The 16,724-nt window shown below is 34.4% G+C and overlaps 3 protein-coding genes across 3 annotated transcripts; 1 reads left to right on the top strand and 2 right to left on the bottom strand.

The window, feature by feature from the left end:
* Positions 1–6,222, top strand: LOC108222893 (xylose isomerase). The gene is made up of 21 exons (XM_017396855.2): positions 1–314; positions 528–615; positions 714–821; positions 917–991; positions 1,099–1,228; positions 1,317–1,408; positions 1,648–1,698; positions 1,857–1,933; positions 2,013–2,067; positions 2,145–2,246; positions 2,458–2,509; positions 2,909–2,954; positions 3,034–3,089; positions 3,544–3,595; positions 4,298–4,377; positions 4,473–4,543; positions 4,640–4,680; positions 5,166–5,265; positions 5,346–5,417; positions 5,540–5,617; positions 5,985–6,222. Exons 2-21 carry the CDS (start codon positions 544–546, stop codon positions 6,018–6,020), a joined length of 1,446 nt encoding a protein of 481 aa, XP_017252344.1. The 5' UTR covers positions 1–314; positions 528–543; the 3' UTR covers positions 6,021–6,222.
* A 767-nt stretch (positions 6,223–6,989) lies between these two features.
* On the bottom strand, positions 6,990–11,821 carry LOC108222894 (ADP-ribosylation factor 1). The gene is made up of 9 exons (XM_017396856.2): positions 11,686–11,821; positions 11,390–11,593; positions 11,256–11,294; positions 11,018–11,080; positions 9,780–9,798; positions 8,671–8,782; positions 8,198–8,245; positions 7,445–7,575; positions 6,990–7,310 (listed from the first exon to the last, which is right to left on the bottom strand). Exons 2-9 carry the CDS (start codon positions 11,490–11,492, stop codon positions 7,277–7,279), a joined length of 549 nt encoding a protein of 182 aa, XP_017252345.1. The 5' UTR covers positions 11,493–11,593; positions 11,686–11,821; the 3' UTR covers positions 6,990–7,276.
* A 1,281-nt stretch (positions 11,822–13,102) lies between these two features.
* On the bottom strand, positions 13,103–14,885 carry LOC108222407 (PTI1-like tyrosine-protein kinase At3g15890). Its single transcript, XM_017396323.2, has 4 exons — positions 14,733–14,885; positions 14,492–14,636; positions 14,072–14,334; positions 13,103–13,964 (listed from the first exon to the last, which is right to left on the bottom strand). Exons 1-4 carry the CDS (start codon positions 14,777–14,779, stop codon positions 13,274–13,276), a joined length of 1,146 nt encoding a protein of 381 aa, XP_017251812.1. The 5' UTR covers positions 14,780–14,885; the 3' UTR covers positions 13,103–13,273.
* Positions 14,886–16,724: the final 1,839 nt, after the last annotated feature.

Here is a 16,724-nt window from a genome sequence, read left to right as displayed (position 1 = left end):
AATCTTAATTAAATAATTTACGTGAAAACAAGATCCGATTATTATTAATAAATAGAATCTATCAAACATTATCGACCGGAAAGAAAATTAGCAAAAATATAGAGGGTATAGCATTTCCCCTATAGATAAGATGACGTTGCTGACGTGTATTTATCATGATAATCACACCATTATTAAAATAGTATAATTAGATAAAGTGTTATGAAACTGATTTGACTCATAATAACTAGAAGTACTCTAGTGCTATAAAACAGGGTTCTTGTGAGCTGCGGTAGTGTAATTCTTGTTGCTCTAATTTACGCTCTACATTACTGGTATGCATCTTATCCTATTTTTTTCTTGTGGGTTATTATTTAGTTCGATTATCAATTCTCTCATCTTTTCTTGATCTTGATACATGTATGTGTGTGTGCAGAAAGGTGTTCGATTAAAAAATAAGGAATTTTTGTTTTTATTATATTCTTGATAGGCTTGATATTCGTTTGATTATTATCTTATGTGTTTAAGTTTTGATTTTTATGTTACAGGGTTTTGTGTATCATAATGAAAAAGATGATGAAGAGTGGTGTTTTGTTACTGTTTTTTGTAGGGTTGTTTGTGATCCCTTCAAAAGTGGTAAAGATTATTGCTTTTTGTTGGTGATTATTACAAGTTTTGATTTTTTTTTGATGGGGTTGATTTTATTTGTTTGGAAAAATTGACTGTGTCCACAGATTGCTGTTGGTCCACCTACTTGTCCCGCTGATGTTGGTAGTGAATGTAGTGATTCTGATGATTGGGAGGGGGAGTTCTTTCCTGGCATTCCAAAGATTAAGTATGAGGTAATAAGGCTGTTTGGTGATAAAGTTTTGAGATTTTACGGCAGAAAATGTGATTACATATCAAGATATAATTGTTTATGTTTTTTTATGTTTAGGGGCCTTCTACTAAGAACCATCTGGCATTCAAATGGTATAATGCCAATGAAGAGATTTTGGGGAAAACGATGAAGGTTCTTGCCTTGAGGCTCTTTTTTTTCTTTTAACTTTTCCTGATATTTTTAAACAATTGTATTTGTGATTTCTCATAATTGTGATAATATTTACATGTTTACTTCAGGATTGGATGCGATTCAGCGTTGCATTTTGGCATACGTTCCGTGGGACAGGAGGCGATCCATTTGGTTCAGCTACAAAAGTCTGGCCATGGGAAGATGGTACTAATTCCATATCTATGGCAAAGAGGAGAAGTAAGTTAGAGATTCATAAATCAACCCGTGAAATTAAAATATAGCTAGTTTGTTGATGTTATTGTAATCATAAAAATTGATGATGCAGTGAGAGCAAACTTTGAGTTCTTGGAGAAGCTTGGAGTAGACAGGTGGTGCTTCCATGACAGAGATATTGCTCCTGATGGTAAAACACTGGAGGTATGTAGATTTAAATGCATATTGTGCTTCAATGGATCATTGCACATACCTTGTGTTGCAACTTTGTCATGGAGCTTTTTTAAACATATTACTTTTCAGTTCGATTCTACTTTCGATAGACTGGGTATATAGCAGGACCAAGGGAAATTGCTTCTTGTATAATAGATTTACTGAGTATACCTTCATTTGTTGGATGATAGTTTGTCTTGATATCTTAACTCATTCTATGATGATCACAGGAATCCAACGCAAATCTGGATGAAGTTGTAGCCCTTGCAAAGGAGCTTCAGGTATTGCAAATGAGTGAAGCTAATTCTTTTATCATATTGCTTGCAATGTTTATGAAATTATGTTGAATATGTACAGTCTATAATATTGATGTAGATTAGTTTTGTACAAAGTGGTATCTAGTTCGAAAAACCTGTTCTTATTATAGTTTTTTGTTTAGGGTACAAATATTCGTCCTCTGTGGGGCACAGCTCAGTTGTTCTTGCATCCTCGCTATATGCATGGTGCTGCTACAAGGTATTTATGGTTCTCATATGCTCATCTTAGCAACCAAAATGCATTCTAATATGATTTGGTTATCTGTATCGGTGAACAGCCCTGAATTGGGTGTATATGCATATGGTGCTGCCCAGGTTAAAAAAGCTATGGAGGTTAGTGATTTTTTAGCAATTAAAAATGGTCCTGTTAGTTGCATATAAGGTTGAATTCGTAACATCATTTGTTACAGGTCACACATTATTTGGGAGGAGAAAATTTTGTTTTCTGGGGTGGTCGGGAGGGTTATCAATCCCTCTTGAATACTGATATGGAAAAAGAGCTTAATCATATGGTTAGATGTCACATTCTTTCCCCTCTTTCAATTGATGGCAATTCTATTCTACTTCTGCATTTATTTTTCTTTCAAGTTCATGATCCTAATGATTCTAACTCTTGTAAAAGCTGTGCTTTACTTTTTCAACAATGCCCTTTATTCTTAAAAATCTTCAATCTATATGACTTAAAGTCCGTAACTTGAGTTTCTCTTTATCTAATTTTTGCAGGCTAGATTTTTTGAAGCTGCTGTTGCCTACAAGAAAAAAATAGGATTTAATGGTATCATTCTGTTTACTAATTCTTAGGCCTAAAACTGCGGTAGAGTAGTTGCATAGTTATCTACTAGAAGTGCATGACAGTAGATAAGTTTTATCAGTGACAGAGGCAGAATGATTTAAACTAGGGTGGGCACTAAACTAGCAACTTTTTTTTTTCTTTCCGCAAAAGAACTAGCAGAAAGGACAAGAGTTCAACAAAACATAAATCCTCATTACATAATTTGAACAAACAACCTTCATCACAAACTAACTCATTCGCAGCAATAATTAGCAAAACCTCTAAGTTCCAGTAATAACTCCAGTATGGGCCTATAGACCCAAATAAATTGCACTGACACCATTATCGTAAGTTTAAATTTGAGGCTTCTACTCACATCTGGTTACTGCTGCTTCTCATCAGGGACACTTCTTATTGAACCAAAGCCCCAAGAACCTACCAAACACCAGTATGCATTTTATATGATTATCTGGTTGTTATAGCATGTTTTAAGATTTCTCTCTCTTTACATATATTGGTTGTGTCAGGTATGACTGGGATGCTGCAACTTCAGCGAATTTCTTGCGCAAATATGGCCTTATAGGTATTAAACCTAACTCTCTTGTTGTGTTACACTTTTATTTATCCGTTTTTATTTGATAATCCAGTTTGTGAACTTTTCCCAGTATTATCTCTAAAAGGTGGTCAGTAAGATACTTAATGAAATAAATTGGGGAGATCAGATCAGGAAATATCCTTTTGCATTACTATAAAACAATTGAAATCTGATGAATCTTATACTTTTTAAGTTGATGGAAATGTAATTCTTTTAGTGTATTAGATCCTTATTTAACTTTTCTAATTCATTTATTTGATGTCAGCATTCAGGCTTAGGTTACACCACCTTTCTGCTTATTCTTATTTTGCCTTAAATTTTCTTCTTGCTTTGCCATGTCTGCTTGGATAAAGGATAAGCAATTTTCGGATAGCAGTCAACTTGCAAGAACTGTGATTAAAAAGTAAAATATCCGTTTAATCATTTGTTCTTTGATTTGCAGATGACTTTAAACTGAACATTGAGTGCAACCATGCAACCCTTTCTGGTCACAGGTTTGTGGTGTTAACTAGCTAAATTCAGTGTCTCGTTGTAGTTCATCATATCTGTAAAAGTTATTAAACTTCATTTTGTATAAAGAATTTCATTCTTTAGTATACAGCAATTTGTAGTTCCTCAAAATAGTCGACGCTTAATTGATGGCAATAAGACAAATATGACACCATTTTTCTCAGGACCACTCAAAAATGGCTACCTTAGATAGTAAATATAGAACAAATGAAACACTTTTTTTTGAGGGAGTAATACAAGTACACCTACAATTTGTTGTGATCTTCGCACGACATTATTGTTATCCAAAAAATCATCCAATTAGAGATTCAACCCATATATAAAGTCAGAATCTATTTGAAGTACAACAAAATGTGAGATTGGAGAATTGTTTTAACTGTCTTGTTTGTTTTGTTTTAACCGTCTAAGATTACAAAGTTATATGATTGCAAATTTTGTGATCATGCCCTCTTCAATGTAGTGATTAGGAACATTTGATTTGATGCGTAAATCCTTGTTTTATATCCTTCTAGAAATTCGATAACTATTTTTAATTCTTGAACTAAAGTATGAATATCGGGCAACATTATGTAGTAGATATGTTCCGAATCTATGTTGGTCTAAAACATAATATAGACGTTTACATCTCCGTATAAGCAATAAAATTGAAGGTCTGAGGCTGATTTAGTGGCACTATTTTTTTGTAGCTGCCACCATGAGCTTGAAACTGCAAGGATAAATGGTTTGCTTGGAAACATTGATGCCAATAGTGGCGATCCTCAGACTGGTAACGGTTTCACTGTGGCATGTTTATTCTTCAAGAGATGTGCTTCTTTATAGTGGTAACTAAAACTTAAATATATGATGCTGTTGTAATCACAGGTTGGGATACAGATCAATTTTTGATGGATGTAGGTGAAGCTACGTTGGTTATGCTCAGTGTTGTTAGAAATGTAAGTGAATGTCATTATATACCTTTTTTGGCTCAAAGAATACTTAAAAAGCTGGGAATTTACTAACATGTCTCTGTATTGTTATTTCTCTTACAGGGAGGGTTGTCACCAGGAGGGTTCAATTTTGATGCCAAATTGTAAGTTACTTCTCAATGAATGTAAACATTTTAAATTAGCTAATTAACAATATAGTTCTGACAACTGTTTGCTTGCCTTGTAAATTTAATGCATTATTCTTTCATGTTGCTGCTATTACACTGAGTCACTGATGGTTGCATGGTATACTTATTTAGTGAGTCGTGTCTTGAAGCGACATTTTTTTTTAACAAGTTGGCTTATGAGCATGCAAATTAGTATATGTACTAATAATAATTCTTGGGGTAAATGATAGTCGAACCCAGGACTCTGGGACAATAAAGGATAAGCCCTTACCGCTATCCAATCACCCTCTGAAGTGGTTCCTTGTTCATTTCTTAATTTTTGAATAACTCTGAACAAGAATTTTTTCCAGTACTCTCAAGTGATAAAAAACAAACAAAAAAACTAGTTATTTACTTCATGTTGTAATACCAGCAAAGCTTCAGTGGTGACTATACTGACACTAATGAGTCTATATGATCAGGCGAAGAGAAAGCACAGATGTTGAGGACTTATTTATTGCTCATATTGCTGGCATGGATACCCTGGCCCGTGGTTTGCGAAATGTTGCAAAGATTATTGAGGTGATTTTTCTCACTCTACTGCAACTGTTTCTTTCTTTTTTCGTGAGAAACTAAACTGGGTTTTTTTTGCTTTTGACTAGGATGGCTCTTTGCCTGACCTTGTTCGTAAGAGATATCAGAGCTTTGACAATGAAGTTGGAGCTCAGATAGAGGTAGGTTGCTTTTGTTCCCTCTACATCTTCCCGTGATTAAATGTGTAATATATACAAAAAATACACTCAATAACGGATATGCTGACTTGTCTGATATGCCGGTTCTTTTATGTTACCTGAAGGCGGGAAAAGCTGATTTTGAGTATCTTCAGCGAAAGGTCCTGGAGTGGGGAGAACCCAAAGTTCCTTCTGCCAAGCAGGTAAGAACTCATCAAGTTGTATTATGTGACCAAAGCAGTGTTTTTTACTTGCTGCGCTTTGACTTTGCACTAAATGCGTTTCTGCTAGTGGTCTGTCTAAACAAACACGAGGCTTGACTTTAATGACTTTTAGCGTAACTGCTTATGGTTGATAGTTAAGCAACTATGATTATGCATAATTTCGCAAGTACCTGACAAATTCGAGTTGAAAACTATTTAGAATGGATCCCGTTAATGTTTGAGGTAGTCTATATGCACTAGTTGCATCCTTTGGAGAGATATTTGTGTCTTTTTGTAGTAGTTTCGCATTCGTACTTGAATTGAACTATTATAAGTGTTAATTCCAAGGTGGGGTGGATTTTTGCAGGAACTAGCTGAAATGATTTTCCAGTCTGCTCTGTAGAAATATGAGGAAATTTCGCTGCCATCAGCATGAGTCATAGTGCTTAGTAATAATGTACGATGCTTAGATATCAGAAACTTTGGCAGTTAGTAATAATGTATGATGCTTAGATATCAGAAACTTTGGCAGTCGGTCGGACAATGTGGTTTTCTCGGTCAAGTAAATATTTTGAATTATAATAAAAAAAATGGATGTTAATTTATGCATAATTGTGCAAATTATTCCTCAATGTTTTCCTTTTCGTATAATGAAATTGTATACTATGTTGTTAGTGACTTGGTGCCATGCTGAGCATCTTTAAGTTCCTTTCGGTGTGATGAAGTTGTATAGAATGGCATTCATGTTTCAGTTCGTGTCATTTTGGGGGATTATTGTTTGTCACTGAAGTAACTAACTGTTGGATATCAGAGTTAAATGTGACAAAAAAAAAATGCTGACCACTATATTTAAATAATGTTACTCCTTCACTCTCAAAATTGTTCGTCTTTAACTTTTTAAACATATTATATGGTGTAAAAGAGTAACCGTCTCACTAATTAATTTTTGACACTTTTCAAACAAAAATTTGTAACTAATGAAAATATCATTGTTATATATACCCTACGATGAGATAATTTTCTAGCTGAAGGCTGAAGGATGCTATAACATCCCTGCATATATATCATTTTCAGGGACTCTGACCCTTATTACGAAATTCACAAATGTTTTTCACACCATTTTTTGTTCACCTTGTAACAATCATGAAACGATTTTGACTTTTGTGACCTTGAGAGTTTTAGGAGCACCATAAACCACCCACAAACAACAATAGGGTTGCAAATACGTTGTTTTCCCGTTGCCCGCTTGTCAGAAAAGAGAGAATACAAGTTGCGTGAATCAACACATTTTATTCTTGCTGCATGTACTTTGTTCTCCTGTTGCCCGCTTGCCAGATAAGTGGTGGGAATTATTACACATTTACAGAAAAACTACTGTAAATCAGAAATTATATTATAAAGAGGCCTAGATAAAAAAATTCTTACAAAACATCAGATAAAGATGGTAGTAGCTTTGCTAGATACAGCTAAAGTGGATTAGCAAGAACAAAAAACACCAGATGCATGCTTATATTCAATGAAATATCTGTCATTTTTATCAGCAGTATACTAAAAAATCACTTAACATAACAAGAAACTTCTTTTCATCTTTTCTATCCCATAACAAACAGTAGCACCACTTTCTCACAGCAGAAGAAACCTGAGTTCTCGTTTCAAAATTTAACCACCTCCAGACTTCAGAGTGTTGCTTAGCCTGTTCATGAAAAGTTGACAAGGGGTGTTATTTGAAAGCATTGATTAGGAATATATATAATGTAAATGATGACCCCAAATGTAACAGAAGAAGCATTTAACGTCTGCACAATATTCCCTTTAAATTAGGCTCACCAGTCCAATCCTTCAAATAGTCCCTCTCCTTTAATGGCAGATGTTTTGAAGATAGACCATTGGCGATTTTTAATTTTGTGCAACTCTAATGCTTCTGTAATTGAAGCATCATCAAGTGCACCAGGAAGATCCTGAAAGCAGACATAAAGAAAGGGCTAATTAGTTCCAAGAATCTGTGTCATAAGTGCATCTCTGGCAACAAGGCAGCCTAACAGGGGGAAGTGCCAAAGCCACAGGACTGATTTATCACTACAAATTTTCAAAGTGGTGAAACTGTATACCTTATACATGTAACTCGATCACAAATAATAACAATGAAAGTACGAATATGGTGTTTATACAATAAGCCTAAAATCATACTCCATTTGTCACATGGTCGAAATGTTTGTATTTCTACGGTTCAACAGCGAAAAAATCAAATAGGACAATTTTGTTCCCATATCATCTCCACGGGAGTGACTCTGCTGCAACCTAGATTTAATTTCTTGGAGATTACATTAGTATATAATATATGCAATTGCTTATTATAAGTATAAGAAAACAACAAATAGGGTGACTGCTTAACAAATATCCAATGAGGTGTCACACTTGGCAGTGTCCAGTCAGCATGACAGATGTGGGTTGTAAGTTCTAGTAAATGAAGCTAAATAAAAAATTGATTCAAAATTTTATGGTCAACTAAAATGCGTGACAGATGTGATATAAATATTACTATGTATTATACAGAAGATCACCATCATAAAGTAATATTACCTGCTTGTTTGCAAAAATAAGAACAACAGCACCTCTTAACTCTTCCTCCTGCCAATAAAACACATAAACATATAGTCAGCAGGCGAGCCGCGAACTCAAGGTTAAACTGTAACTCTTTAATTTCCACATGATTAATAAGAAAGCACACACAACCATCCAACATATTCTATTAGCACTTGTAGACTTAATGCTCAGTCCGTCTTAAATCTCAACTTACCATTACATGCAAAATTTTGAATTTTGAATTTAACGTCTTGGCTATATCTACAAGTAAAGACTTCTTGGGAAAAAAAAAAAATCAAAAATAACATCTCTACTCCAGAGTATTCATTTCTCATAAACAACACAATACTAAATACTCTCAAAATATTTATCGCTTGCATGCTAAATATTGGTGATTGGCATGATAGTTTTAGGTTTCAGATGGTTCCCATTGCATTAATCAAAACAATACAAAGGAAAAACTAAAGTACCTCAAGGATTGCGTGAAACTCCTCTCTAGCAATTACCAGTCTGTCAGTGTCACTCGAATCAACAACATAGATTATGGCTTGAGTATTTGGAAAATAGCATCTCCAATATGGCCTGTAGGAGCCAACATGTAAGCTAATCAATTTGTCGAATAATGCAACATATGCTTCAAACTCAATTACACTACGTTCAAAAAAAGATTAGTGGGCAGTGGGGGCACTTGCCCCCATTAGTTTTCTTAGTGTTTATTACATTCTATTATACAACTTTTATCAAGTACAATCTTGTCCTGATAGTCGAAGTACCAGTTTGTTATACAGTCGATCTAGGTTCGATTCTTGTCTGCCTCATTTTTGTTTTGGATTTGTTATTTGGTGTCTACACCGGGTCTGTCCTTACCGTTTACAAATATTATATCACCTCCATACCAATCAATTCTATACGGTTTTTTTTAATTAAATTGCATAAAAATATTCATAAAATTTATATATTTATTCAATTTTTGCAAAAAAATTGCCCCCTCATCGTCGGAAACCTGGCTCCGTTCCCGAGTACAGCAAATCAAAAAGCAACATAACATGCTAACTGAATCGTACGGGGTCAAGTATTCAAGTAAAAGTTTTCAAATCCAAACCAATAGGTATAGATCTTGCCCACATGATTTTGAGAAGTTCATTAAGGGGATTGCATACATCTGTTCAACCATGTATAACTCACTCATTGCAAACGACTATAGAATTGATCTCGTCCTATTAATAGTGGGCTGGTGGTGCAAATGGAGTACAGTTTGGATATGCATATTATAATACTGAAAGGATTCTGGGGAACATGATTACATGAGTAATACTGCGGGGTCCTGGTGCCGCCATGTTTGGAGCCGATTGGCGACTGTATATTTCAACCACTAGGGTATTTATATATGTCTGTGTGTATTTTAGTCCTAATCAGTGAAATGAGATTCAGTTCAACTTCAAAATAATTTTTAGTCAAGGGCACATTAAGCACAACATTACATGAAATTGCATAAGAAAAATTATACTAGAATACAGAATTTCAGCTAAATGTTATTTAAAACACATTGAGAGATGAAAACATCTATTGGAAATGTTACCTGATACTAGTCTGTCCACCTGTAACATATGGAAAAAAATTAAATTAGTTATAATGCTTTTGATCACGGTAGCATCTGGTCAATTATGACATAGCTAGTCTTACCAAAACCATAATATTAAAATCTACCTGCCCTTGCTGCTCAGCATTTAATTAAATTGCTTTGAACACCACAAATGTATACATGAAACTCGACAATGACTTGAAAGATTACAAGTTTCTCAAATCGTAATTAACCCAACACAGAAAACTATGATTGCAGTTGCATTATAAATTTGGTTCCCAGTAGTTCCAATAAGATTAACGGATTAACTGCAACTTTAAAATCTCATCAGTTGTGGTTTTATGTTTAGTTCAATGCTTATCTCTTAAGTAAGTATGTGTCAAGGTGCAAGTGATGGATTTAAATTGGTCGAACCATTGCAAGCTGCTCTCTTCACATTGCGCAAAACCCAAAAATCAGTTCTTCAAAGTCAGTGGAATAGTTCAAAACAAAATGCCATTTTACGATTGGGAAAAACTACAACATACGCTTTTCTAAAAGTAAAGTTTTTAAGTCCAAATTTCTCAGAAATTCGTGCCTGATATTGCTTCAGAGAAAACCAAAGAAGACTCGATAATTGTCAAACTAGCACTGTTATTTGAAGACAATAATATAAATATAAAAAACAGGGAGACAACCAGATCCAGCTTACCCCTCTAAAGATTTAGCAGTAAATTAATGTTTACAGGGCCATTTATATATGCAAACTTAAAAATAGCAACATATATCTTCAAACAGAAAAGAGTACATTACATATCTCTTCAAATGCTTCATAACTAGAAAAAACACAATGCTTGCAACTTGCAAGATTCTAGGACTCTAATTTTGTGATGGTTTCTAGTAATGCTTCATTACTAGTAATTTTGTGATGGTTTCTAGTAATGCTTAATTACTAGAAAACAGAATGATGGTTTCTGTTTTGTGACCCTACTTTGTTTTCCCTAATGGTTCAATGTGCTCACGATTTTAAATTTTAGCATTAGACTTAACGAAGACGACTTAGTGAATGTTCAAAAGTTCCAGATGCCACCTATGAAAACATAATAAGATTTGGCTCACAAATATATTGTATACAAATTTTATGCTAATGTAATAGATTAAGTTTACGAACATGATGCTGAATACACATTACACAATTCTATTACAAGGCCACGAATGAAAAAAGAAAAGACGAGAGAGGCAGATTAACAACATACCGAGATCCCATACTTGGAACTTAATGTTGTTATATTGCACAGTTTCTACATTAAACCCGATTGCTGCAACACAAACATTCCACAACAATCAGTTAACAAAATAACAATTACGCTAAAAAAGCATAATTAGCTAGTTTCCAACATATGATCATATCAAATTACGCATACATTTATAGCTTTAATTCCAATACAATGTTCGAATAAGCAGTAACATAAAAACAAAGAAAGGAGTACCAACTTGGGATCGTGGAGACAACTTCTCCCATCTGAAGGCGATCTGATCGAGAAACAAAGCCGCGAACAAATAAATTAATAGTTGATCGAAATTGAGGCACAATTAAATAAAATAACGGAAATGGGGGTGAAATGTACAGAGAATGGTGGTTTTTCCGGCATTGTCGAGACCGAGAACGAGGATCCGAGCTTCCTTGTTGCCAAACAGTGATGCGAACAATTTCGTGAACACTATCCCCATCGATTAAGGCAGTAATTACACGTATCAGATCGGATCTGTGTTGGTGTGATTGTACATATAATTGGGTGGAGCAGAACCCTAAACCTGACCCGACCCTGACCCTGTTTGCAACCCGATTAGGAAAATTACAAGTATAAGAGTGAATTTTAAGAAAAAGTTAGAGATAAAAGAAATGAAATACAAGGTGACTTACTGAAGGAGGAAAGGAGAGGTGTTGTGAAGCGGTGTTGATCTGGGCTGGGGCGAGAGGGTTGCTCTGTTTTGTTTGTTTGTTTAGTCAATTGGAGTGTGGGCTACTTAACGTAATCAAGATTAAGCAGATCAAGCTCAAACTACAACAATCTTTATTTTGTTTTATACCATTTTAATTAATAATAATTAATGTGAAAAATGTATTGTAATTTTAGGAAATCTGGTCAGAATTTTAAAATATTTATTTAATTAGTATTTTAAATTATCTTCAAAAATATGAGAATATTTAATTGAAATTATCTAGATAAATCTGATCATATCAAAAGTTGCTGAATTATTTTAGATCTAATAAAATACAATTTTATGACACTTTTCTCTATTCTATTTTTATTAGAAATCCATCTAGATTTTGAAAGTTAAATCCATTATATCAATTCAATGAAATTTTATTTCGAATCCGCTATACTATACGCGTATACTACATATAAAGTCAAACTACTTACAGTTCATTAAAATTTATAAAATATAATTATTTTCGTGAAATCTGAATTAGATTCCCCTTCTAAATGAAAAGAGAGAGGTTAAATCGAGAAATACATTATTATAGAGTGATAAGTTTTGGATTCAAGTAACTGTTGTACAAATTATATAAAATCATAGAGGTTTTTATTATAATTTTATTTTTTTGATATATATATATTCTTATAAAGCTTATTTTGTAGAACTAAATTTTGAAAAAATGGAGTTGAAAGAACTTTAAACATTCAAATTTAATTTAATTAGAATAATTTTGAGTTGTTTTTAGTGTTCGGTTCCGACAGAAGGGCTAATGACGATAGAAAGAGATTGAATAGTTTGATCACTGATTAAGAAAATTATGGTGTTTTAAAATGTTTATAATTTTTCAAAATTGTGTATCCATAGAGTCTAGTATTTATGATATGCGCCAAATTAAAAGTAAAAAGAAATACCAGAAGCTTATATCCTGAGTGAGATTATGAATTTCAGAAAATGTACGTGACTAGTTGGAGGAATCAGATTTTAACGAGTTCAGAATTTACAGTACTTGCATGCAAAATCCTAACGTCTTTAACTATGTCTTATGTTTCTTTTGGAGACTCTTATGTGAATTGCCAGCAATATAATGTGTTAGGTTTAAAGAAAGACTGAAAGGGTTGTCTTTTATTCAAATATGTCATTTGTAGAATACAATAACTTAGCTATAACAAATGAACCATAATTGTCTGTTATCATGCTACTCTGCTAAGTGCTAAGTAAAGATGACACACATTATTTCATGAGGAAGTTTGTTAGTATTTTATTTAGGGGCCAGTTTGTTGTTGTTTCAGGACTCAAGTCATTAGCATCACTGAAACATTAAAACAGAAATACACAAAATCACACTGTACAAGAGTAAATTGCATGTTCTTAAAAACATGATGAACTTCAATATATAGTAACAATATATGTAAAAATAGCGAAAAGTAACTAGTTTAGTAGGTAGCAGTATGCTCATAGTTTTCCTGCATGAATTAAATCATGTGTAATGTAATTTCCAGCTTCTCATCTTCAGTCCCTAGACCAATTTTTTATCTGCGATCACCATAAGGTCGCCTATACGGATCTTGCATCCTCTGCACCTCCATGGCGCCAAAGACGCCATAAGCACTTCGGCTCTCATCATAACCACCATCCTCATCACTACTTTGATCATCAAGTGCCATAAGTTCTTCCTTGTACTTGACACTATTAAGCCTCATCTTTGTTGTAGCCATTCCACCTCCTTTACCTTGATATCCTTTGAGCAACTCAGCCACTTCTTTCATTGTAGGCCTGTTATCCGGTTCACTCTGTACACACAAGGCTGCAGCATTGATGCATTGTTTTAGCTGATTTTCATCAAAATTCCCACGAAGTTTTGGATCAACAATATCTTTGAATTTTCCTTTTGTGATCAGTGGCTCCGCCCATTCAGTTATTGTCCTTTTGACACCACCAGGGAGCTTCTCAATTGGCTTTCTTCCAGTGAAGATCTCTAGTAGTAGGATCCCAAAACTATACACATCACAACTCTCAGAAACCTTTCCCCACATTGCATATTCTGGTGCAAGGTATCCTAATGTTCCCTTGACTCGAGTGGTCATGTGGCTAACACCATCTGGAATAAGCTTGGCGAATCCAAAATCAGCAACTAGTGGCTCGAAATTTGAATCAAGTAACACATTACTAGCCTTTACATCTCTGTGGATGATGTGGGGTGACACTTCATGGTGCAAATACCTACCAATAAGTTCACAAAAACAAATAATTAAGTTTGAACTTGTGTACATTTCTTAGTGTCCTGGAAGATATGTAAAACAATACAACTAACAGAAACAAAAACTTACACCAAACCTTCAGCAGAACCAATAGCAATCTTCATTCTTTTCTTCCAATCTAACTGAACATCAGTGGCAAACTGGCCGTGTAGATGAGATAACAAACTGAGGTTGGGCATGTAATCATACACAATTAGGCGCTGGTCAGCATCCGCACAGTAGCCCCTAAGCCCCAATAAATTCTTGTGTCGTACCCTTCCTAAAACTTCAACCTCCACAGCGAATTCCATCTCTGCTTTTGAATTCATAGATTTCAACTTCTTTACAGCTATCTACACACATTCAGATAGTAAAAGGAAAAAGACAATGAGGAAGTCAAACCGGTAATACTTTAATAACAGGAGGTAGGGGGTTTTAAGAGGCACTGATTCATTACTGTCAATAGGGAACAACATTAAGTAGACAAATGAAATCATTTTACATAGTCACCTGAAGTCCATCAGAGGTTTTTCCCCAGTAAACGCTTCCGAATCCTCCCTCTCCAAGTTTGTGCTCCTCACTAAATCCATTAGTTGCCACATTCAACTCTTTGTAGGTAAAAATTCTCCAGGGACCATCCACTGGTGATGAAATCCTACAAAAATTCCACACACAAATGATGAATTATGCGCACAAAAAAAATAGTACATACAAAAAGTAAGCTGATTCCAGAGTAATTAAATTTAAGCACCCTTCTTCGACTTTCTCATCACTGCAACAACTTAATGAAGACCCCATAAGGTTTCCTCTGGGCTGCAACCCTCATACAAGAAAATACAAAGATCAAGTTTCTCTTTTTAAACTAAATCAACTCTACTATTTCAGATAATGCATTTGTAAATTTGCCGACCCCTGCCGGCTAGCATTTCTTAATATCTTAGGTAAAATACAGTAAAGTTAAATAAATTAATATACATGTTGACAAATAAAACAATAAAACTAGTATGATGAGGCGAGCATGTACAAGATTAATCTCATTGTGAACATAAATAAGCTTGTTACTAATATATATTATTGCACAGCTCCTGTGGCATCATTTGGCAGTCTCCTCTTTGTCTAGCCTTAATTATGGGATGTCCGTCATTAACATAATCACAATCTCAGTAACATTATACCATGAGTATTTCACTTGCATTAAACTTGTTTTAGTTGCCTGGGAAATAGAAATAATTATTCGGAATCTAATGTGACCAGGTTCATTAGTTTGTTCTCCGGACACAGATTTTTTAAGCTGATTTACAATTGCATTGTTATGGTATATAGTGACATCTTGTTTGTTACCATTTAAAATGACATTCTGATATCTCTCTATGTAACGGTAATGCTAAAAATTGAATGAAACAGTTGTGAAATAGATAATATAGATAAAAGTGAATAGATGGTTTCTGATGAGCAAAGATGGTGATATTAACAAACAAGAAACAGACCTGGTACAACACAACTCCCAGCAACAAAACAAGCTGCAAATCCTGTTTCATGGGAAAAAAACAGAGGGTATAATATGCTGAAGCAGTAACAAAACACCAAATTAGTAACCCGGGGCTAGGAGAGGTACAGGAATGCAAAGCTTATTCTGCACAATGTAAAGGATATAAAGATTATTCTCTATTTCTTAAAGAAAAGGTAAAAGGTTCAGGATATATTTCAATTTATGGCCCTTCGTCTGTGGAAGATATAAATGAACCTATCAAATCTAATATTGAGAAAGTACTCTGTGTGTTGATATATATACAAAGTTTCGGAAGATTATTTTTAAATAAATTGAAGTATTTGCAAAACAAAAATTATGTTATATAGATAATCAACAAACATGAGACAATAATATATTCTTACACGCACTTCACTCAACAAAATTAATGTAAGTTTTGTTTATGTTGCACTAGCCCATCAAGGAGTCAATGGGTCACTCCTACTATCTGATTGCACTGGACTTCTTCATTATATCACGCATAGATGTTTATTGCTACCATTAGGCCCAGAAATTAATCTCACATTTTAGCATTCACAACAGTACACTCACTCACCTATGAGTCTAACTATTAGCAGAACTAATATTCAAAACTAAGTTTTTACGCTCAGGCCTCAGAGTATACTTGAGACCAATCCTTTCTTCTAGGCGGGGCGGCAATTTCGGGTAACAGGTCGTGTTCGTGTCAGCAATCGGGTCGTTTTTGGATCAAGCTAAAATCACTTATAATTGAATAAAACTGCAAACTGGAGTGTTTAGAAATGAAATTCTAATTTCGGGTCATTTCGAGTCGATCGGGTGATTTTCGGATCACTTTCGGGTTCTGTCTCAATAAATCAGATTGCGGGTTCGAGTCAGATTCAGGTCGTGTCTGATATTGTCATCCCTTCTAGCCCCATTTCTTCGTGGCCACTTGCTAGTGCCAAGAACATCATAACATATCAAATACAAAACGCAAATTAATTAATTGTCCTAGAGGGTCTGCAATCAGACAAAATGGGAGTCGATGCATATTGAAACGAAAATTATAAATATTTCATGTAAATAAGTTTTTTTGTAATCTTTGTTTTCCAGGTCAAAAGATCGGATTATCGCCTGCAGGCTGCAATAGTAATGATAGGAAACGACATGATAATCTTGTGCAGGGGCCACGATGATGAATAGATAATACCCCAGACTCCACTTCACAAAAGAAAACAAACATACATATTCGAT

This window comes from Daucus carota, chromosome 5 (genome assembly GCF_001625215.2).
Source record: "Daucus carota subsp. sativus chromosome 5, DH1 v3.0, whole genome shotgun sequence".
Lineage (NCBI taxonomy): Eukaryota > Viridiplantae > Streptophyta > Magnoliopsida > Apiales > Apiaceae > Daucus > Daucus carota.
The sequence above is the reverse complement of the archived record's forward strand: the minus strand, read 5'-3'. Positions and strand labels throughout refer to the sequence as shown.